This window comes from Abramis brama, assembly GCF_963993115.1.
Source record: "Abramis brama genome assembly, chromosome: 12".
Taxonomy (NCBI): Eukaryota; Metazoa; Chordata; class Actinopteri; order Cypriniformes; family Leuciscidae; genus Abramis; species Abramis brama.
In genome coordinates this window covers 1,278,188-1,301,464 of record NC_139974.1, presented here as the reverse complement: position 1 = coordinate 1,301,464, position 23,277 = coordinate 1,278,188, and the positions used below count along the sequence as shown (strand labels likewise).

The 23,277-nt window shown below is 37.2% G+C and overlaps 1 protein-coding gene across 8 annotated transcripts in view; it reads right to left on the bottom strand.

Annotated features, from left to right (window-relative positions):
• The window catches only part of akap9 (A kinase (PRKA) anchor protein 9), a 136,542-nt gene that overhangs the window by 1,503 nt on the left and 111,762 nt on the right, over window positions 1–23,277 (bottom strand). For all 8 annotated transcript variants that reach the window (XM_084131587.1, XM_084131592.1, XM_084131589.1 and 5 more), the window contains 13 exons: window positions 22,271–22,409; window positions 21,977–22,142; window positions 21,505–21,655; window positions 19,581–19,712; window positions 18,474–18,629; window positions 13,467–13,969; window positions 12,719–12,830; window positions 12,310–12,492; window positions 11,415–11,597; window positions 10,595–10,833; window positions 9,280–9,368; window positions 7,621–7,750; window positions 6,164–6,297 (listed from right to left, as the gene is read on the bottom strand). In XM_084131587.1, coding sequence (XP_083987713.1) covers window positions 6,164–6,297; window positions 7,621–7,750; window positions 9,280–9,368; window positions 10,595–10,833; window positions 11,415–11,597; window positions 12,310–12,492; window positions 12,719–12,830; window positions 13,467–13,969; window positions 18,474–18,629; window positions 19,581–19,712; window positions 21,505–21,655; window positions 21,977–22,142; window positions 22,271–22,409 — 2,317 coding nt within the window. The remainder of the gene's footprint in view (window positions 1–6,163; window positions 6,298–7,620; window positions 7,751–9,279; window positions 9,369–10,594; window positions 10,834–11,414; window positions 11,598–12,309; window positions 12,493–12,718; window positions 12,831–13,466; window positions 13,970–18,473; window positions 18,630–19,580; window positions 19,713–21,504; window positions 21,656–21,976; window positions 22,143–22,270; window positions 22,410–23,277) is intronic.

Here is a 23,277-nt window from a genome sequence, read left to right as displayed (position 1 = left end):
AATAACACTAATATTCCTGTCGTCTCTATAATAACACTAATATTCCCGCTCTATAATAACACTAATATTCCTGCCGTTTCTATAATAACCCTAATATTCCTGCTAATAACACTGATATTCCCGCTCTATAATAACACTAATATTCCTGCTAATAACACTGATATTCCTGCTAATAACACTGATATTCCTGCTAATAACACTAATATTCCCGCTCTATAATAACACTAATATTCCTGTCGTTTCTATAATAACACTAATATTCCTGCTAATAACACTGATATTCCCGCTCTATAATAACACTAATATTCCTGCTAATAACACTGATATTCCTGTCGTCTCTATAATAACACTAATATTCCCGCTCTATAATAACACTAATATTCCTGTCGTTTCTATAATAACACTAATATTCCTGCTAATAACACTGATATTCCCGCTCTATAATAACACTAATATTCCTGCTAATAACACTAATATTCCTGTCGTCTCTATAATAACACTACTAATATTCCTGTCGTTTCTATAATAACACTAATATTCCCGCTCTATAATAACACTAATATTCCTGTCGTTTCTATAATAACACTAATATTCCTGCTAATAACACTAATATTCCTGTCGTTTCTATAATAACACTAATATTCCTGCTAATAACACTGATATTCCCGCTCTATAATAACACTAATATTCCTGCTAATAACACTGATATTCCCGCTCTATAATAACACTGATATTCCCGCTCTATAATAACACTAATATTCCTGCTAATAACTCTAATATTCCTGCTAATAACACTAATATTCCCGCTCTATAATAACACTAATATTCCTGCTAATAACACTAATATTCCTGCTCTATAATAACACTAATATTCCTGCCGTCTCTATAATAACACTAATATTCCTGCTGCCGTCTCTATAATAACTCTAATATTCCTGCTAATAACACTAATATTCCTGCTGCCGTCTCTATAATAACACTAATATTCCTGTCGTTTCTATAATAACACTAATATTCCCGCTCTATAATAACACTAATATTCCTGTCGTTTCTATAATAACACTAATATTCCTGCTAATAACACTGATATTCCCGCTCTATAATAACACTAATATTCCTGCTAATAACACTAATATTCCTGCTGCCGTCTCTATAATAACTCTAATATTCCTCTCTATAATAACACTAATATTCCTGCTGTCGTCTCTATAATAACACTAATATTCCTGCTGCCGTCTCTATAATAACACTAATATTCCTGCTGTCGTCTCTATAATAACACTAATATTCCTGCTGCCGTCTCTATAATAACACTAATATTCCTGCTGCCGTCTCTATAATAACTCTAATATTCCTCTCTATAATAACACTAATATTCCTGCCGTCTCTATAATAACACTAATATTCCTGCTGCCGTCTCTATAATAACACTAATATTCCTGCTGCCGTCTCTATAATAACTCTAATATTCCTGCTAATAACACTAATATTCCTGCTGCCGTCTCTATAATAACACTAATATTCCTGTCGTTTCTATAATAACACTAATATTCCCGCTCTATAATAACACTAATATTCCTGTCGTTTCTATAATAACACTAATATTCCTGCTAATAACACTGATATTCCCGCTCTATAATAACACTAATATTCCTGCTAATAACACTAATATTCCTGCTGCCGTCTCTATAATAACTCTAATATTCCTCTCTATAATAACACTAATATTCCTGCTGTCGTCTCTATAATAACACTAATATTCCTGCTGTCGTCTCTATAATAACACTAATATTCCTGCTGCCGTCTCTATAATAACACTAATATTCCTGCTGCCGTCTCTATAATAACTCTAATATTCCTCTCTATAATAACACTAATATTCCTGCCGTCTCTATAATAACACTAATATTCCTGCTGCCGTCTCTATAATAACTCTAATATTCCTGCCGTCTCTATAATAACACTAATATTCCTGCTGCCGTCTCTATAATAACTCTAATATTCCTGCTAATAACACTAATATTCCTGCTGCCGTCTCTATAAGAACACTAATATTCCTGTCGTTTCTATAACACTAATATTCCCGCTCTATAATAACACTAATATTCCTGTCGTTTCTATAATAACACTAATATTCCTGCTAATAACACTGATATTCCCGCTCTATAATAACACTAATATTCCTGCTAATAACACTGATATTCCTGTCGTCTCTATAATAACACTAATATTCCTGTCGTTTCTATAATAACACTAATATTCCTGCTCTATAATAACACTAATATTCCTGTCGTTTCTATAATAACACTAATATTCCTGCTAATAACACTGATATTCCCGCTCTATAATAACACTAATATTCCTGCTAATAACACTAATATTCCTGTCGTTTCTATAATAACACTAATATTCCTGCTAATAACACTGATATTCCCACTCTATAATAACACTGATATTCCCGCTCTATAATAACACTGATATTCCTGCTAATAACACTAATATTCCTGTCGTCTCTATAATAACACTAATATTCCCGCTCTATAATAACACTAATATTCCTGTCGTTTCTATAATAACACTAATATTCCTGCTAATAACACTGATATTCCCGCTCTATAATAACACTGATATTCCCGCTCTATAATAACACTAATATTCCTGCTAATAACTCTAATATTCCTGCTAATAACACTAATATTCCCGCTCTATAATAACACTAATATTCCTGCTAATAACACTAATATTCCTGCTCTATAATAACACTGATATTCCTGTCTATAATAACACTAATATTCCTGCTCTATAATAACACTGATATTCCTGCTAATAACACTAATATTCCTGTCGTCTCTATAATAACACTAATATTCCTGTCGTTTCTATAATAACACTAATTTTCCCGCTCTATAATAACACTAATATTCCTGCTAATAACACTAATATTCCTGTCGTCTCTATAATAACACTAATATTCCTGTCGTTTCTATAATAACACTAATATTCCCGCTCTATAATAACACTAATATTCCTGTCGTTTCTATAATAACACTAATATTCCTGCTAATAACACTGATATTCCCGCTCTATAATAACACTAATATTCCTGCTAATAACACTGATATTCCCGCTCTATAATAACACTAATATTCCTGCTAATAACTCTAATATTCCTGCTAATAACACTAATATTCCCGCTCTATAATAACACTAATATTCCTGCTAATAACACTAATATTCCCGCTCTATAATAACAGTAATATTCCCGCTCTATAATAACTCTAATATTCCTGCTAATAACACTGATATTCCCGCTCTATAATAACACTAATATTCCTGCTAATAACACTGATATTCCCGCTCTATAATAACACTGATATTCCCGCTCTATAATAACACTAATATTCCTGCTAATAACTCTAATATTCCTGCTAATAACACTAATATTCCCGCTCTATAATAACACTAATATTCCTGCTAATAACACTAATATTCCTGCTCTATAATAACACTGATATTCCTGTCTATAATAACACTAATATTCCTGCTCTATAATAACACTGATATTCCTGCTAATAACACTAATATTCCTGTCGTCTCTATAATAACACTAATATTCCTGTCGTTTCTATAATAACACTAATATTCCCGCTCTATAATAACACTAATATTCCTGCTAATAACACTAATATTCCTGTCGTCTCTATAATAACACTAATATTCCTGTCGTTTCTATAATAACACTAATATTCCCGCTCTATAATAACACTAATATTCCTGTCGTTTCTATAATAACACTAATATTCCTGCTAATAACACTGATATTCCCGCTCTATAATAACACTAATATTCCTGCTAATAACACTGATATTCCCGCTCTATAATAACACTGATATTCCCGCTCTATAATAACACTAATATTCCTGCTAATAACTCTAATATTCCTGCTAATAACACTAATATTCCCGCTCTATAATAACACTAATATTCCTGCTAATAACACTAATATTCCCGCTCTATAATAACACTAATATTCCCGCTCTATAATAACTCTAATATTCCTGCTAATAACACTAATATTCCCGCTCTATAATAACACTAATATTCCCGCTCTATAATAACTCTAATATTCCTGCTAATAACACTAATATTCCCGCTCTATAATAACACTGATATTCCTGCTCTATAATAACACTAATATTCCCGCTCTATAATAACTCTAATATTCCTGCTAATAACACTAATATTCCTGCTCTATAATAACACTAATATTCCTGCTAATAACACTAATATTCCTGCTCTATAATAACACTGATATTCCTGTCTATAATAACACTAATATTCCCGCTCTATAATAACTCTAATATTCCTGCTAATAACACTAATATTCCTGCTAATAACACTAATATTCCTGCTCTATAATAACACTGATATTCCTGTCTATAATAACACTAATATTCCCGCTCTATAATAACTCTAATATTCCTGCTAATAACACTAATATTCCCGCTCTATAATAACACTGATATTCCCGCTCTATAATAACACTAATATTCCTGCTAATAACTCTAATATTCCTGCTAATAACACTAATATTCCTGCTAATAACACTAATATTCCTGCTCTATAATAACACTGATATTCCTGTCTATAATAACACTAATATTCCCGCTCTATAATAACTCTAATATTCCTGCTAATAACACTAATATTCCCGCTCTATAATAACACTGATATTCCCGCTCTATAATAACACTAATATTCCTGCTAATAACTCTAATATTCCTGCTAATAACACTAATATTCCTGCTAATAACACTAATATTCCTGCTCTATAATAACACTGATATTCCTGTCTATAATAACAGTAATATTCCCGCTCTATAATAACTCTAATATTCCTGCTAATAACACTAATATTCCCGCTCTATAATAACACTGATATTCCCGCTCTATAATAACACTGATATTCCTGCTAATAACACTAATATTCCTGCTAATAACACTAATATTCCTGCTCTATAATAACACTGATATTCCCGCTCTACAATAACACTGATATTCCTGCTAATAACACTAATATTCCTGCTAATAACACTAATATTCCTGTCTATAATAACACTAATATTCCCGCTCTATAATAACTCTAATATTCCTGCTAATAACACTAATATTCCTGCTAATAACACTAATATTCCTGCTCTATAATAACACTGATATTCCTGTCTATAATAACACTAATATTCCCGCTCTATAATAACTCTAATATTCCTGCTAATAACACTAATATTCCCGCTCTATAATAACACTGATATTCCCGCTCTATAATAACACTAATATTCCTGCTAATAACACTAATATTCCTGCTAATAACACTAATATTCCTGCTCTATAATAACACTGATATTCCTGTCTATAATAACACGAATATTCCCGCTCTATAATAACTCTAATATTCCTGCTAATAACACTAATATTCCCGCTCTATAATAACTCTAATATTCCTGCTAATAACACTAATATTCCCGCTCTATAATAACTGATATTCCCGCTCTATAATAACTCTAATATTCCTGCTAATAACACTGATATTCCTGCTCTATAATAACTAATATTCCTGCTCTATAATAACTCTAATATTCCTGCTGCGTATCAATGATAACACTAATTAAAAGAGACAATTCACTCGTTCTTGACTGAATAACATACTACAAATTGTTACTACATTTTATTTCATTAATAAAGTGCAGTTTTATTTTACACTTGATCAGTTTCTGAACCTGAAAATCTTAAAACACTGTTTACTTTGTTCAGTTGTGTCTATTTGTTGCGATTGCTAATTTTTTATTTATACTTTTTTGATTCCTGAGTGTTTACTTGTGTTTAATAATGCTGAAGTGTATATTAGTTCTGCTAGTTGTTCTTCTATGGTGTTTTTAAACCACAGGCGTTCCTCGTGTAAGTGTTCTTCAGCCTGGTGATTTCTGTTCATGATATTCTACAATTAAATGTTTTGCAATAAAACTAGATGTGAATGATATCTAAGTTTTTTTTGTACCTAATTGGAATCGAAATTAGGAATCGATAAGAATCGGAATCGTTAAGATTCAAACGATCCCCGAGTCACATGGTCTCTGCTCCACAACATCAGCGTGACTGTGTGTACCTGACTGCACACTGCCCAGGCGTCTCTGCAGGGCCTCCAGGCGGGAGATGTAGTCGGTGAGGGCGCGGTCGGGGTCGTAGTTCTGCAGGTGTGAACACGGTAAACCTACGGGGTCACCGGCCATACTGTGATACCTGGAGAGAGAGACGCAAAACACTCAGACACATCATCCTGACTGGACTTGATGATTGAAGACACTGCCCAGACAAATAAACACAGTCGCTGTTTGGATTTAACCCTCGTCTTTCCCTCGCGGGTCAGAATGACCCCAAGCCCTACAATTATACTTACGTTTTTTTCGTTTTTTTAGTCCAGAAAGCTTATTTCATTTAGAAAAATTATCATTGAAAAAATTTTTTTTTTGATTTTTTGTCATTTTTTATTTTATTTACCTTTAAATTCTTAGATCAATAAATAATAAATAAATGGTAATTTAATTTAAGCACATTCCTCACATTCTTTCAACTTAAAATCAAAATAACTCACAATTTCATGCATAAACCCTTTTAACTCAGTTCTAAATATCTGACATTGGGAGTCTTTGTCGACCTCTCGTGGGAAAATAATAATATAAGATGATATTTCATGACTCTAGACGGCCTTATAGCTCTATATGAGCAAACGAGCTGTTCCTCTGGGTCCTAGAGTCAGTTCTCTTCAGTGTGCATTCAGATACACATGTAGACATTATGAAATCATTTTTTGGTAAAGTTTTAGTGTTTTTAGTTTGAATTCTGAGCATTTTTAGGTTTTTCTGTGTGTCCTGAAGCATTCCTCCACTTTTCCACTCATTCCTAAGGGGTCAAACTGACCCGAGAGAGAAGGATCTGTTACTTACTCCTCGAATCCATTAAAAAATTTTGTGTGTATTCGTGGTTAAAGTGCGACAAAAGTCCTGGGGTCTTGGACCCCTCTGAGGAACGCTCAATTTTACTCAAAATGGCCCGAAAGAAGGATGAGGGTTCAATAGGCAAATGCTGAGGTGGAGCTTTTAATAGTGTTCATGTGTCTATGTGGTGTTTTTAATGTGCTTTAAGACAAACCATGTGTAAATTCATAAGTCCTAATTGACCCTAACTGATGCAGTGTGTAGCTTTTATTTCTTAAACATGTAGGAAAACACATCATGGCCATGTTCCAGTGTTATAATGTGAAGACTCAGGCTCAGACTGTGAAGGAGTGGATGTGAGGAGCATGAAGACTCATTAAACTCTTTAAAGTCTGTGGGATGTGCTGGAGACAGAGTGCTGGACTCTTGCTTTGGTCACACGAGATCTTGAGCAGAAAGTCTCTTCTGCTCACCAAGGCTGTGTTTATCTCATTAAAAATACAATAAACTGTTTAATGTTACAAAAGACTCTTAAAGTGACTAATAACCCTGTGTGGGCTTTACAGTGACGAGATCTGTGTGTGTGTTCTGGGCTGTCAGTGTGTGTCAGGAGCAGGTGTAGTGGTACCTGTGCAGGACGGATGCTGTGGATCGAGGCGAGTCTCGTCCCGTCCGGCCCCGGCTCGTCCCCCGCCGCTCTCTGAACACCTCCACACTCCCGGGGTGCAGGAATGAAGACTCGTTCCTCACATCAGCACCTGCAGACACACACACTTCAGTGAGCTTCAGCGAGAGCAGAGGCTTTCAGTACAAAACATAATATATACATACTAGTGTTGTCAAAAGTACCGACTTCGGTACCAAGTCGATACTGAAATCTTAAAAATGAGCTTTGAGCGCTGTTGAGCGGAATCATAAACACCTCTGATTGGCCGCTGAGTTCACAAGCTCATCGGGTATGTCTGTGATTGGCTACAATGATCAACATTTCAAAAACATGTAGTAAATACTAGGGCTGTCAAAGTTAGCGCGTTAATAACGCGTTAACGCAAAATCATATTAACGGCACTCATTTTTTTAACGGGCGATTAACGCAGCGCATATTTTCTGTTTGACAGGTGGCCCAACCCCTAGTTGGAGAAATGGAGATACACAGTGTTGGCAACTTAGCGACATTGCAGACCCCTTTAGCGATTTTTTTTCCTTCAACAAAGCGCCCAAACCTTATTTAGTTTCTGAGAATCTACCGGTACCGCTGGTACTGCTCTCTCAGCACGCGCGCGCGCCTCTCTCTCTCTCTCTCTCTCTCTCTCTCTCTCTCTCTCTCTCTCTGCGTCTCACGCGGAGGAGCAGCGCTTTAATTCAGTTAAACAGATATTATGTTGCTTCTCTAATTTTACAAATATACACGGATATTGTCTTTAGCTTATGTGTATTTGATTTCACCAGACGACGGCTCGATTATCAGAATTTTTGTGCAGATTAACGTCTTGGAAGGGAGAACTGGTTATGTTTATTGGGTCGCGTTTCAGTCACCATTTCAAATTCATTCCGTTGTTTGACAACAGAAACAGTAAAATATACCAATGAAAACAGTTTTATTGAGAATTTAGCTTCATCAAAATGGGCACAGAGAGAGACAAACTACAATGTAATAATAAATGCTAAATGAACATTTGACTGCCCTGTCAGGCAAAAATCTAAAAAAAAAATTGTTAGTAAATTGCTCAGTGCAAAGAAAGAGAAGTAATGGGAACATGGTATTTCTTTGTTCTTTCTACATGTGTCTAATAGACATGAACAAGTTCTTTGAAAAAACATCTATGACCTTTGAAACATGTCTCGTCTTCATGCTCTATTGACTATGGTTTCAATAATAAACATACATTTGCATAAAGCATCTATATTTATCCATGCCCATGTTGATTAGAGTATTACAAACTTGAAAAGTATTAATTTAAGGTATATTTAGAACAAATAAAAAAATGTGCGATTAAATGCGATTAATCACGAGTTAACTCACGACAATCATGCGATTAATCGATTAAGAAATTTAATCGATTGACAGCCCTAGTAAATACACATCAATGAGGCTCTTCAGCGAGCGCTCACACACACACACACACACACACACACACACACACGCGAGCGTTTGAAAACAGGACCGGGCCGCTGATAGACTTTCAAAACACTTTCAAACGCTCCCGTGTGTTGATCATTGTAATCAATGATCACACTAATACACACACACACACACGAAGCAAAATGCACCCCAGGATACAGTTACCTGTGATCTGGCTGAGGCCGTTTCTGCTCACGATCGCAGCGCTCACGGTTCCTCCGGCTCTCTGCCATCTCTTCACCAGAAACCTCATCCTGCAGAACACACACACCAGTTTACCCACAGCACTACACACACCAGTTTACCCACTGCACTACACACACCAGTTTACCCACAGCACTACACACACCAGTTTACCCACTGCACTACACACACCAGTTTACCCACAGCACTACACACACCAGTTTACCCACTGCACTACACACACCAGTTTACCCACAGCACTACACACACCAGTTTACCCACTGCACTACACACACCAGTTTACCCACAGCAGAACACATCACTGTTACATCAACACCACCCGATGGGTCATGTGACATTTACAGATCAAACCTGAAACTCTCACTGTCAGTTACACTAATACTGGCTTTCCTTAAACAGGGTTTGTAAGTTGAGGAAAAGTTAATAATTAATAAAATCAGAAAATTCTAAAATTGAAATAAATAATTTTAAAATAAAACCAAATTATAAATTATATTAAAATTTATACAATTAAAATGATAAAATAGAACCAAAAAACACACAAAAAATAATTAAATCATAAAAATATTAAATAAAAAATAATAATTGTAAAATAAAAACAACCAAATCAAAATAAAACACTTACAAATAAAATCATAATGTAAAAATTTAAATAAATAGTTAAATTAAAATAAATAAATAAACACTTACAAAAAATAATACAATTATAGAAAAGAAATAAAAAAATAAAAATAAAAAATCAATAAAATAAATCAAAATAAAACACTTACTAAAAAAATTATGAAATCATAAAAATGTCAAATTAAAATAAAACCAATTAATTAAAATAAAATAAATAATTAAAACATATAAGCAACCAATCAAAATAAAACTCTAACAAAAATAATTAAATCATACAAATGTAAAATGTTGTAAATTACTTATTAATTGCCAAAAAATATTTAAATCATAAAAATGTAAAATTAAAATAAATAATTCAAAAATAAAAACAATTAAAAATCAATTAAAATATTAAAATTGAAATTATCCTAAAAAAGTCAAATTAAAAAACAAATAATATCAAAATAAACATTTAATCCAAAAAGGAGAAATATTTCATTTGTTGACCTTCATGTCATGTGACCATTAACCCTCATCAGTGAACTGTTGATAAATGACTGAAATATTAACCTCAGGAGAACTTCAAGTGTTTAATGCCCCCCCGTCTCTCTCCTGTCTATCCCAATTAGGCACAAATAAATCTCAATACAGAGCACAAGTGTGTGTGTGTGTGTACCGTGAGAGGGCGATGGAGACGCGCACAGCCGATCTGAAGCGTGTGAAGCCCCTGCGCTGACGACTGATGGACTCCAGGCTGGTGTGTGTGTGTGTGGGCTGGCCACCCATGCGTGCGATCAGAGCCAGCGTGGCGTCCTCACACTCCTGAAACCCTCCCAGCAGCAGCAGGAGATACTTCTTCTGGTACACCAGAGCCTTCCGGAAGCTCTCGGCACGCAGGTATTTCCCATACATCCTCTGTGGAGACACACGGGAACACCTGAGCTCAGCTTTCTGGGGGCGCACACGTACGGTCAAGGACTTTACAAGCACGGCTTCAGAGATCTCACTCATCAAACAATATCTTTCTTTATTATCTTTTAAATTCTGAAAAGGTAAATAGATAAATAAAATAAACTAATAAGAAAATGGCACAAATAAAGTGCAGTGACTGCGGAAACTTTAGCCATTGAAAGGATGTTATGACAAAGATATCGCTTTCCTCATTCAAACTGATTTATTCTCCCATGAATATATGATTGACTTGAAGAAGCTGTATCATATACTTAGTATCATACACTCATAGCCATGCGAAACGCCTCTATCTATATCAGACGAGCTGCAGGGTTAATTCTGTGTGAAAAGATTGATAAAAAAATGAAAAAACATTTCCCATATATTGTCTTTCAATAATTCAAGCACTTCTTCATAAAAATGGCTGTTTTCAAGGGTTTTCCAGGACTTAAATTTCAAAAAGTCGAATTCAAGCACTTCGAGCTCCGTGTGCGAACCCTGCGTATGATGCGGTCAGACAGACATGTTTATATGAGAAGGTGCACCTTGAGGGCCGTGCTGTCGGGGTCGGCTCCGGTCAGATCCCGCAGTGTGTCGGAGCGGCTCTCTGCTCTCAGACGGCTCAGCTCTGCCTCGGCCTGAGCGAGGGACTTCTCCAGACGCCTCCTCTCCTGAGCCCAGGACTCGCGCTCACTCGAGAACAGCACCAGCTCCTGACGGCTCGAACCCTGCGAGAGGACAGACCGTCAGCTTCATGTCCACAGCGCTGCGTTTCAGAGCAGCTTCACAGCGGTGAACAGAAGACAACAGAAGCAGCAGGCACACTTCATCAGACACCAGACTAATCCTGCTGTACTGAAGACAACAGTCACTACTCAGATCACTTCAGCTGTGCTGTTCTTGTACAATTCACTTGCAGAAAGATGGAAAGAAAAAAGAAAAAAAAACTACTTTTTTTTTTAAATAGACAAAAAAAAGAAAAATGTAACAGAAAAAATAAAGAGAAAAAAATGATAGAAGAAATGCAGACAGAAAAAAAGAAAGAAAAATTGACAAGAAAATAGACAAAAGAAAGAAAGATTACAGAAAAAACTAAAGAAAAAACATACAGAAAAAAAGAAAAATGACAGAAAAAATAGACCAAAAAAGAAAAGAAAAATACAAACAGAAAAAAGAAATAAAATACAAAAAGCAAAACAAAAAAATCAAGAAAAAATGACAAAAAGAAAAAATAGACAAAAGAAAGAAGGAAAGAAAGATAAATACAGACAGAAAAAATAAAAAAAAATCAAGAAAAGAAAAAGGAAGACAGAGAGAAAGAACAAGTATTATAACTGTCAATAGCAGCCATTCCTTATAACTACAGTGACTGAAGCTGAGGTGAAGATTGATTGATTGATTGATTGATTGATTGATTGACTGATTGATGGATTGACTCACGCTCTCCGCGACGGCCTTCTTCTGTCTGCTTCTCCGCAGCTCCTCCTCGAGGTTCAGTAACTGGTTTCGTAAGTCGTTCTTCTCCTCTGTCAGTCGACTGACGAATCCCGTGAGCTCTGCGTTCTGGCGGAGTAAACGCTCGTTCAGCAGACTAGAGGATCCTCCAGCCAGCCAGCCGGCGCTCTACACACACACACACACACACACACACACACACACACACACACACAGGGGAATTAATAATGCCTCCAGTCCAATGGACCAATCACAGAGCATCTGATATATATTGCACAACATCTCCAATCTGATTGGCTGGCTTCCAGAACACAAATATGAATATTTATTTATGTATTTACAAAAGCCACATAAGCTGCCTATTACCCTAGTGAGTGTAAATGTGCTCGCTCACCTCCGGGAGAGCAGAAGGGGCTGATGGGATATGCTGTAACAGTGACATCACATCCTGTACATTTCTATGAAGCCACGCTAGACTTTCACGGTCGGGCCCTTCTCCGGATAACCTGGACACACACACACACACACACACACACACACAGTTGCTAGGATGTTCAGAGTAGTTGTTAGTGCATTACTATGCTGTTGCTAAGGTGTTGCCTTGCTGTTGTTAGAATGTTCTGAGTGGTTGTAGTAAATTGTTGAGTTGCTAAGGCGTTGCTAGCGTGTTTGAAGTCGTTGTAGTACATTTTTGTCGAGTTGCTATGGTGTTGCTAAGGTGTTTGTATTTATTGAGCTGTTAAGGCGTTCCTAGGGTGTTTGGAGTGGTAGTACATTTTTTAGTTGTTAAGGCGTTGCTAGGGTGCTCTGAATAATTGTAATAAATTATTGAGTTGCTAAGGTGTTGCTAGGGTGTTTAGAGTGGTTGTAATAAAATTGTATTGAGTTGTTAAGGCGTTTCTAGGGTGTTTGGAGTGGTAGTACATTTTTTAGTTGCTAAGGTGTTGCTAGGGTGTTCTGACTGGTTGTAATAAAATGTTATTGAGTTGCTAAGGCGTTTTCTAGGTTGTTTGGAGTGGTAGTCAATTTTTTGAGTTGCTAAGGCGTTTCTAGGGTGTCTGATCACTTTGTAAAGTGTCAATACTTTGTGACCTCACTAACCCTAACTCTGAGCAGCAGATAGTTGATGCGTGGTGTCGTACCTGCCCGGGGTTTCGCTGGTCAGGCTGTTGATCCTGGCGGCGATGAGCTGCAGTCGGCTGAGGATGGGGTCCGTGTGTTTGGGCTCGGGGTTCTGACCAGTGTGTGTCGTAGCGTCTGCCGTCTCCTGCTGCAACACCCAGTCCCGGGTTCGATCCGCAGGCCGAGCGTCTCTCAGCTTCTCCTCCAGCTCTCTCACTCTCTCCTGCAGTCGGAGTATCTCTCCCTCCAGCTCTCTCTCTCTCTCCTGCAGTCGGTGTCTCTCTCCCTCGAGTCCCCTGACGGTGTCTCTCTCAGCGTTCAGCTCCGCCCGCAGCTCCTCCACCCGTCGCCCCAGTGCATTCTGGTCCTGCTGAAGTGAAGACCTCTCCTCGTCCCACTGTCGTTTGCACTGCACCGCGTCCAGCTTGTGCTTCTCCAGCTCCTCCATCATCTGCACCACCTGCGCCTGCTTCTCCACCAGCTGCGCCTGCAGGAGAGCCTCCACCGACTCCACCGGCTCCACCTGCGCACAGCAACACCTCACATTCACTACTTGCTAGTGCATGAACGCATCACAAAATTCACGGTTAAAAACTGTATATTCAACAATAATATTGATCTCCTGCATTGACACTTCAGTTCATTATATGAGAACTGAACTGAGCTGGACCATGACATCGCGGTTTTCTCCAGAGCGGCGAGATATATATATATAAATTAACTAAATTAATAACTTTTTTTACAACAAAACTGAAACATGAGTTGCTGAAACAAATGGGCGGGGGGAATGTAATGTTGCTTTTCATTTATTACTTAAAGCTCACTTGAAGTTCTTCGCTACCACATCAAAAGCTACTAGCCTAATTGATGAAGCTCAAATACAAATAAAACAAATACACAAATTACAAGCAGAGATGAATACTAAATAACAAAGTAACAAAGTCTAACAGTAGTATAACAGTAGTATTCAGGTACAGAAATGAATAAATAAGCCTAAATGTAAAATAACACTTTGTTCTAGTGGTCGACCGATATTGTTTTTTTGATGGCCGATGCCGATGCCGATATCTTGGAGAGCAGGGTGGCCGATGGCCGATATAAAGCCGATATTTTTATATATATTTATTTTAATCAATATTTAATAAATTATAAAACAATTTTTTTAATTAAACATGCTTTTATACTTTAGATGGCAACTTCTTAAATTTGCAATCCTATTACAGTATTTTTCACAAAGTAATTGTTTAGAAAAATATGAATATGTGAATAAAAAGAATGTAAATACTGTAACAGGGCACTCAGTATTCTGGTAATTTCGTGCTGGTAATCATATTTTTTCAAATAAAGACAAGGTAACGCTAATTTTACATACAGCACAGTGAAAACGATATGAATATGACACAGTTGGCAACTGGATATCACAGATATGAATATGACACAGTTGGCAACTGGATAACGTTATATATCAGCATATTTTAAAATGAAGGATTTAAAGTTTTTCAATCGCGTCTCTTGTGAAGCTGATCTTCTGTTTGCATTCACTCACTTCGCACGGACCGACCGTCACTCGCAGACAGTAATGCACACTTCACAAGATATCACAGCTGGATTCAATTAAATCTGCAAGGTTTGTGAAATTAAATGTTTATTAGATATTCAGAGATATGTTTAAATGACGTAGATGCGCATTTGCTGAATGTTGACGGCAAATGAGAAAGTATTTTAGCCTGTTTGCCTTTTCTGTTACAAATAATATAAAAGCAAACGCTTTACTTTACTTACTTTGCATAAGTTACCATTTACTTACTTTGTTTACCAGTTCTGTCTAACAAAGTATTAGATATGACTGACAGAGATCGTAAATTAATGAAGACAGAGAATGTGAGTGAGCTCTGTTTGATCTGAGGAGCTGCCTTTGCCGTTCTCTTCTGGCGCTGGTGTTCTCAGCGCCGCCCGTCAAAATAAAAGTCCCGCTTCCAACACATCGGCCAATCAGAAAAACTTATCGGCCGATGCCGATATTTAAAAAATGCCAAATATCGGCCGATATATCGGCCTTGGCGATATATCGGCCGACCACTACTTTGTTCAATGTAGACATTAAATATAGTTTCATCTTTGTTAAAGCTGTATTTTGTTGTTTTATTAACATTAACCCTTTAGGCGCCAAGGTTTTTTTGAAAAAATGCTGGATTTTGACATCAAAATTTCAAAAGCTTGTGGCTTGAAAGCGCTTAAAGATAGAGATCTACTGTAAATTAGAAAAATGTTGGGGATGACTGAAAGTTTAAATATACTCATTAGGGGTATATTTACACTGTAAATATACTCATCTTATTTGCATATTATGACATCATCAGGGGGCAGCCCTCTTGAATTTCATAATATTCAGGAAATAGTAGATATTGAACTGATGTTTGAACTTATTTGCATGTTTTATTTTTATCTTCTACCCCTGCTGCCTTTACCTCTAGCAACAGCTCTCCTATGTACACTAAGACCACGTCCACCCCTGCCACCCCCATCCCCATTGGGCAAATGGTCAAAATCAGAGCCATAGAGAGAAAGAGTTGCGACACTCCCATAGACCTCCGTTGTAAAAATGGTGGCGCTTTTAACCGCCTACTTCCGGGATTTGAAGATCGGATTTGGGCGTTGGACACCATTCACTTACATTGCTGCGCGTCGAGTTGTTCCAGAGTTAAGTTGCTGAAATATCGACCTCTTTTGAATTGTCAACTGTCTATATTGTTTCAGAGGCCCTTTGCGATGCTTATACTGGTCTTCATTTGTACATGCACAGCGTAATTATTTATATTTTATCTTGGTTGTTTCAACCAATTTTCAAGCACTGCCTGTTAGCTAGTTAGCTAGCGCGACTTCGTCAGCTGTGACAGTAAGAGTTCGGTAATGAATCGCTGCCACCTTTATAGCAACTTTTATTTAATTAAATTTTTTGGGATACACTAACTTTTCATTATGTTTTATTGTCTTGAGTGAAGCGGCTTGTGAGAACAATGCTGGACCTCTAGGATTGTTATGGGATCACCAGTCCTGTCTGTTTCATGGATCACCTGCCCCTGGTTTTTGTTTTTCTTGTTCACACACACTCACACAAGCACACATTTTTGTTGTCTGTCATTGTTTAATAAAACATATTTTATTTGAAAACCTTCATTTGTATCAGCCATGCTTAAATTCGTTTTTAATCTGTTATAGTTTTGATAATGTGTATGGCTTAATCTTAAAATAATATTCTCTTAACATGATAATGTTTCACGTTGTGGTCCTGGGGGTGGCCACTTTCATCAGAAGAAGTGAGCTAGCTTCTAAGCGAACTCTGAACGGACCGCCACGGCAGACCTCTTTGCGTGATCACGAAGGTAGGCTAATGGCTGAATCAAAATTTATAAGCAAAATCACGGGAATCAATAGCCTAATACAGCCCAGTTGTGCTAAAATAAATATCATGAGACGTCCATCATCAGATGAATGATATGGAAAAGTTCAGTTAGAGCTGCTAAAGCCAGTGCTACTACCCATGCGAACATGAACACTAAGCTTTTCCCTCCAAAAATATAGCCTAAAACTTATCTCCAAATGCAAAACTGACATCAACAAAATGCAATAATGTAATAACAGCTGAAAAAGTACTTGGGTGTGTTTTTTATTTTATATTTACCGTTCAATAATGCAATCGCTGCTGTCTGTCCCATAGAAGAACATGACAGCCAGCGTGTGTTTTGGAACTATTGGGGCTTACATGAACCACGACAGCCATAGCGGCGACATCAAAGAGTGTCGCAACTCTTTCTCTCTATGGCTCTGGTCAAAATGATCTGTTTGTGCTTCGTGAACACTCACGCCTTGCGCAGCGGCACCATTGCGCAGCAAAGATGTACCGGGAGAAGCGCGATCATTAGACGGCCGATCGTCATTTCCAAAAGGCAAATATTTCCCTTCAGAGTCAGAATCGGCGAATAACATTTGCAACACATCCTCACGGTACAAGTTTTTATTAGCCATTTGACGATTTTCTCTCACAAATCTCACAATTTACTCAGACGCTCTGAACTGCTTCCGCATCAATGACACGATCGCTCACTTGCTCTGCTGTTTCCTCCAACACTTTGAATAGGAACATGACGTCATTTTGGTCTTGAATCGAAGTATTACATGTCTGCCATCTAGTGGTAGGGAATACAAATGAGATATTACACCATATTAGGATCTACAGCCTGTTTTATTAAAGGAGAACTCCGGTCAATTTTAACATTGAGCTCATTTTTTTGTCAATTTGGAGTGCTGTCAGTACAGAGAACAATGACAAAAATCAGTGTTGCCTACACCGTGTTATCCTCTTTTTAAAATCTGCACCCTGTTGACTTCAATGGGGCAAGTTTTAAACCTGCTTTTAGCCTCTTAACATCCTTGATGTGTCATTACAAGTGCACAGCCAATGTGAGTGATTCCTTCAGAGTGAACACGGTGAATCTGACTGCAGTAGATGTGAAAGATATGAATAAAAAAAAAAGTTATTTCAGCCAGCGCACATACCTGTATTTACTTCCTGTTTTCGGTCTAAGTCCACAGTAGTCGATTGTCGAGTTCTCTACTGTTGCTTAGTTACTTATGATCACGCGCGTGAACTCGACAATCGATTACTATGGACTTCAACCGAAAACAGGATGTAAATACAGGTATGAGCGCTGGCTGAAATAACATCATTTTTATTCATATCTTGATATGTCTGAAAACGCACCTCTCTCTCTCTCTCTCTGATAATGTCACGATTAATGCCTCTTCTTCTGCGTTTAAAGTTGTTTGAATGTGTAAATTGGCAAGACAAAACACGTCCAAATGATAAACTTTCACTTTTTGATGGTTAAATTTAGCAGTTAATCGGTGAATCACACGCGTGCCGAACCGTGGGGGACATCTGTTGAATATAAGTTGAATATTCCTCTTTGTTCCACCCCTACTACTTGCTGTGTTTATTTAGGGAACATGTTTGGCGTCTTGGTTACCTGGCTGCAGGAGGCCTCGGCCTGTGTCCCAGAATCCTGTGCGTTTGACGCGGAGCTCGTGTGGACCCGCCGGAGCAGTTGTGCGTTGAGCTCCTTCTCTTTCTCTAGAGCACTGCTGATCTCTGCGGCCCGAGCTCTCTGAGCGTCTAACTGAACCTGCGCACACACACACACACACACACACACACACCAGTGTTAATTTTAACAGCAAATTTTGATTTAGCTTTAGTAATCTGAATTGTTTTAGTCTAAAACAATTCAATGCAAATAAAATCTATATCTGAATCTGTATCCGTCCACTCAGACGCGAAAGTGAGCTCAATTCCATTCTGACTGGATCTCTGCCCAAATCATCCCTACCGAACTCTTTCGTCTAGTTTTTATTCGCTGACAAAAATGTCATTAGATTTTTGTCATAGTTTTTTGTCCTTCAAAACTGGTTTTTATTTAGTTATCGTCTTGTTTTCATCTGTGAATAAATGTCGTTGACGAAAATAATGACGAATTTAACACCGACACACACACACACACACACACACACACACACACACACACACACACACACACACACACACACACACACAGAGCTCAATAGAGGCTTTCGCACCGGAGGAACCTTTTCATAGTTCCTAGAACTACTGGCGGAAGTTCCCGTTGATTGGCCGTGTTCGCACCGCAGGAACTGGGAATGATTTCAGTTCTAGGAACTCCTTTGGAGGGACTAAATTTACTCCTCCTTCAGAGTCGGTCTAAAGAGAAACATGATCATGTATTTCTGCTCATCAACACTGGACATCACACACACGCATACGCTAATGACTCTACTTTCTGTGTGTAACAGTTCTATCTCATAACGTATGAGACAGGAGTGTTAGATCGTAAACGAATGAACACGGAGAATGCGAGCGCTGTGTGTTCAGGCTCTGGCGTTCTCAGCGCCGTCAAAATAAAAGTCTCAACAACACGCGCGTCTCGCGTCACTTCAGAGTTCCTACAGGCGGTGCGAACACAACCAGGAAAACGTTCCTGAGGGAAGCATTAGTTCTCGGGAACCATCCTGGTGCCTCGGCCCATACTCAAGCATTACGTGTGTCAGCGTACACACACCTGCAGCTCTGAGGAGACGCCGGCCTCCCGCTCCTGATCTCTGAGCTGAGCTGAGGTCTCTCTCTCTCTCTCCAGGGCGATCGACAGCTCCACCACACGCCCTCGCTGATCTTCCAGAGCCAGTTTAAGATCCTGCAGAGACGAACAACACATCAACACAAGCCATCGATGAGCACATCAACACGTGTCATAATCTGAAAGCCACGCTCACTTTTGTGTCCTTAAACGCTGTTTTTTGGGGTCTTCAGCTTATAAACACTTATTCCTGGGTTGTTTAGCATGTTTGCTGTACGCTTTGTCACACAGCAGCTTTTAGACATTGTTTTGTTTTTTGATATAAGTCATAAATGAGGAGGAGGAGCTTCACACAATACACAGTTAATGGAGACGGTTGAATTGCCCCCCTCCCTGTGATTGACAGATAGCAGTGTTTCCCCTAGGTTTACGGGTTTGGGGGGGGGGCTATCTATCTATCTGACACAAGCTATCTATCTATCTATCTATCTATCTGGTTGTCTGGGAGGGTAATGCTTTGTAAAAGTTAACATAAAACACAAATGTAAAAAAAAAAAAAAATTAACATAAGATATCTCTTTAAAAAAATAAAATAAACATATTTAAATCTTTTAAAAAATGACTTTTGCAAATAACATTTGTTAAATTTATAGAAGTATTTGTTCATATTAATGGACCAGAGCTTAAATAGTTTTATTTTTTAACTAACAGCTAAAAAAAGATTTACAAACAAATATATTGCTCATTCATTGTTCGTTAATGTTAGTTAATACATTTATATGACAAACAAATTTTAAATGGGCTTTTTTTTGTGAGAAGTTTTTATTTCTATGATGCATTTATTGGAGAGAATAATCCTGTCAGACGCAGCACTGCTGTGAACGCGCGTTCACGATTAAACACAATTTAAACAATGTATTATTCAATGCATTACTTCTATATAATTATATATTAAGTTGCTCAAGCAAATGGTAAAATATTTAACCATGTACTTATATTAAAATCTTTTGCATTTAAATTTTAATACAATAAATCTTGCATGTCACAAAGAACTTGTTTTTCCACCTCCACGAATAAGACGAGTGTCGTTCATTATGTCTCCTTGTTGAGGTAAATTGTAGTTTTCCTTGCTTTACCCCGGTCTTAAAGTGAAAAAAGTAGTACTTAATTAAATAAATTTATGGTGAGATTACTACATTTTATTTAATTAATCGCACTTATGGTGAAATTACTACATTTTCAGGTCAATCTGTGTTCATTTTGACCACGAAACATGCGCTGTCACTTTAATTCAGCGTTTGCAGCACAGCAGAAATCATAGACAGTATATAAACGGCAAAAGTAGACTCGGTGCGGAAACGATCGCTGCACTGCTGTTTACGCACCGCAACTGGAACGGATCGATCATCGACGGACTGCATCCGCGTGCAGTGTGAAAGCTCTGTAAACATGGGTACGGAAAAAAATACTCACCGCATACGCACTGCAAACGAAATATGTGTGAAACAGGAGAGCTACTCCAGCTGCTACTCGCAGTAGAGCGAGTGTTGCCATCTTCAGTTCAGCGACATATTTCCCGCCGCGCGCTCTCTCCGCTAGTGCTCATCTGTATGTGACGCAAGTGTTTGCTTGTGTGTGAGTGCGCGCGCGCTTGCTCACTCATTGGGATAATTGTAAATGTGCAAACACAGACATGAAAAAAGAAAAGACATGCCGTCGTGGAAATAAGATAAATAACATATTACTTAAGGGCTATTTAGTTTTTTTTAAATAAAATAACAAATTGTAATCTGGCGCTATAAAGAAAATCAAATAAAATTTACTTGACCTTCAAGGGGGGCGGGGGGAGCCGTTAGGAGGGCGGGGCGCCCCCCTTATATAATGGTAGGGGAAACACTGGATAGTTTACCTCCACTTCCTCTCTCTCGCTCTCCTGCTTCCGGTCAGACTTGCACTTCTCCTTCTCGTACGCCCACTGCAGTTCTCTCGCTCTCTTCTGCTCGTGTGCCAGTGTGTCGTTCAGTGTGTCGACCTCAGCGGCCTTCAGCGAGACCTCCACCCTGCCAGAGCACACAGGTCGGTCAGTCACACACACACACACACACACACGTGGATACATATAATGCAAATTGAAAATAAAAATATTATAAATACACATTCTAAATTATTTATAATTGTATGCTTTACTCATTTATATAATTCTAATTAACATATATATAATATTTAAATAATTGTATTTTTATGTTATTTTATAATAATAAATATATTTATATAAGTATATTTTATATATTTATACAAGTATATTTTTTAAATAATATTATATATATATATATATATTGCAAACTACAAATAAAAATATTATACATGTGTGTGTGTGTTACCTGAGTGTGTCGAGCTCTTTCAGGTGTTTGTGTTGTGCTTTTATAGCACTCTCCAGCTCTAGTTTAGTCTGGCTCAGTTCAGTCTTGATTTCCCCCAGTCTGTCAGAGCCGGACCCGACCGATGCCCCGACCAGCGCCGCTTCTGCCTCCCTCACGCTCTCCGCTCCTGATCAACACAGGATAAAACACTTCATGAAGTGGAAGCTGAAGCTAATCTTCCCAGCAGCCTTTATCACTGAGCCATCAGCAGCACAAGCGAGTCAGAGTGAGCCTCACGAGCTGTGTGTGTCGTACCGGCAGTGTCCACAGGGTGGCGCTGTGTGTGTGCAGATGTGAGTGTGTGAAGCTGATCTCTGAGCTGATGGATCTCCGAGCGCAGGCTGCTTCTGTCCGCCGAGCTCAACACACGCATGCCCTCGCTGTGCCGGGCGTCCTGCGCACAACACACAACACACACAACAGGTTAAAACATCTCCTCCTCCAGGGTCATTTCAGAGGGAGTTAAAACGTATTTATTTCCTTAGCTTTTAATAATGTGTTGTTATTTTCATTTATTTTAAGATATATATTATAATTATATTTTACATATATTATATGTAATAAATTATATATATATATATATATATATATATAAATAACTTATTACATATAATATATATATAAAATATAATTATAATATATATATATATATATATATATATATATATATATATATATATATAAAATGGTTTATATAGATCGATATATAAATATAAAATATAATTATAATATAAATATCAAATGTATTATTTACGTATAATATATATTATAATATATCATCAATATATATAATATATATACACAGCGTTACAATATATTTATATATATATATACAGTACCAGTCAAAAGTTTGGAAACATTACTATTTTTAATGTTTTTGAAAGAAGTCTCTTATGCTCATCAAGCCTGCAGTTAAAACAAAAACAAAAACCCAGTAATATTATGAAATATTATTACAATTTAAAATAATGGTTCTCTTTTTTAATATATTTTAAAATGTAATTTATTTTTGTGATGCAAAGCTGAATTTTCATCAGCAAGTACTCCAGTCTTTGGTGTCTTATGATCCTTCAGAAATCATTCTAATATGATGATTTGATGCTCAGTTATTATCAACGATGGAAACAGTTGTGCTGTTTAATATATTTTTTTGGAATACTTTTTTCAGGATTCATTGATGAGTAAAACGTTAACAGCATTTATTCATAAAAACAGCATTTATTCAAAATAAAAACATTTCAAACAATATAAATCGTTACCAT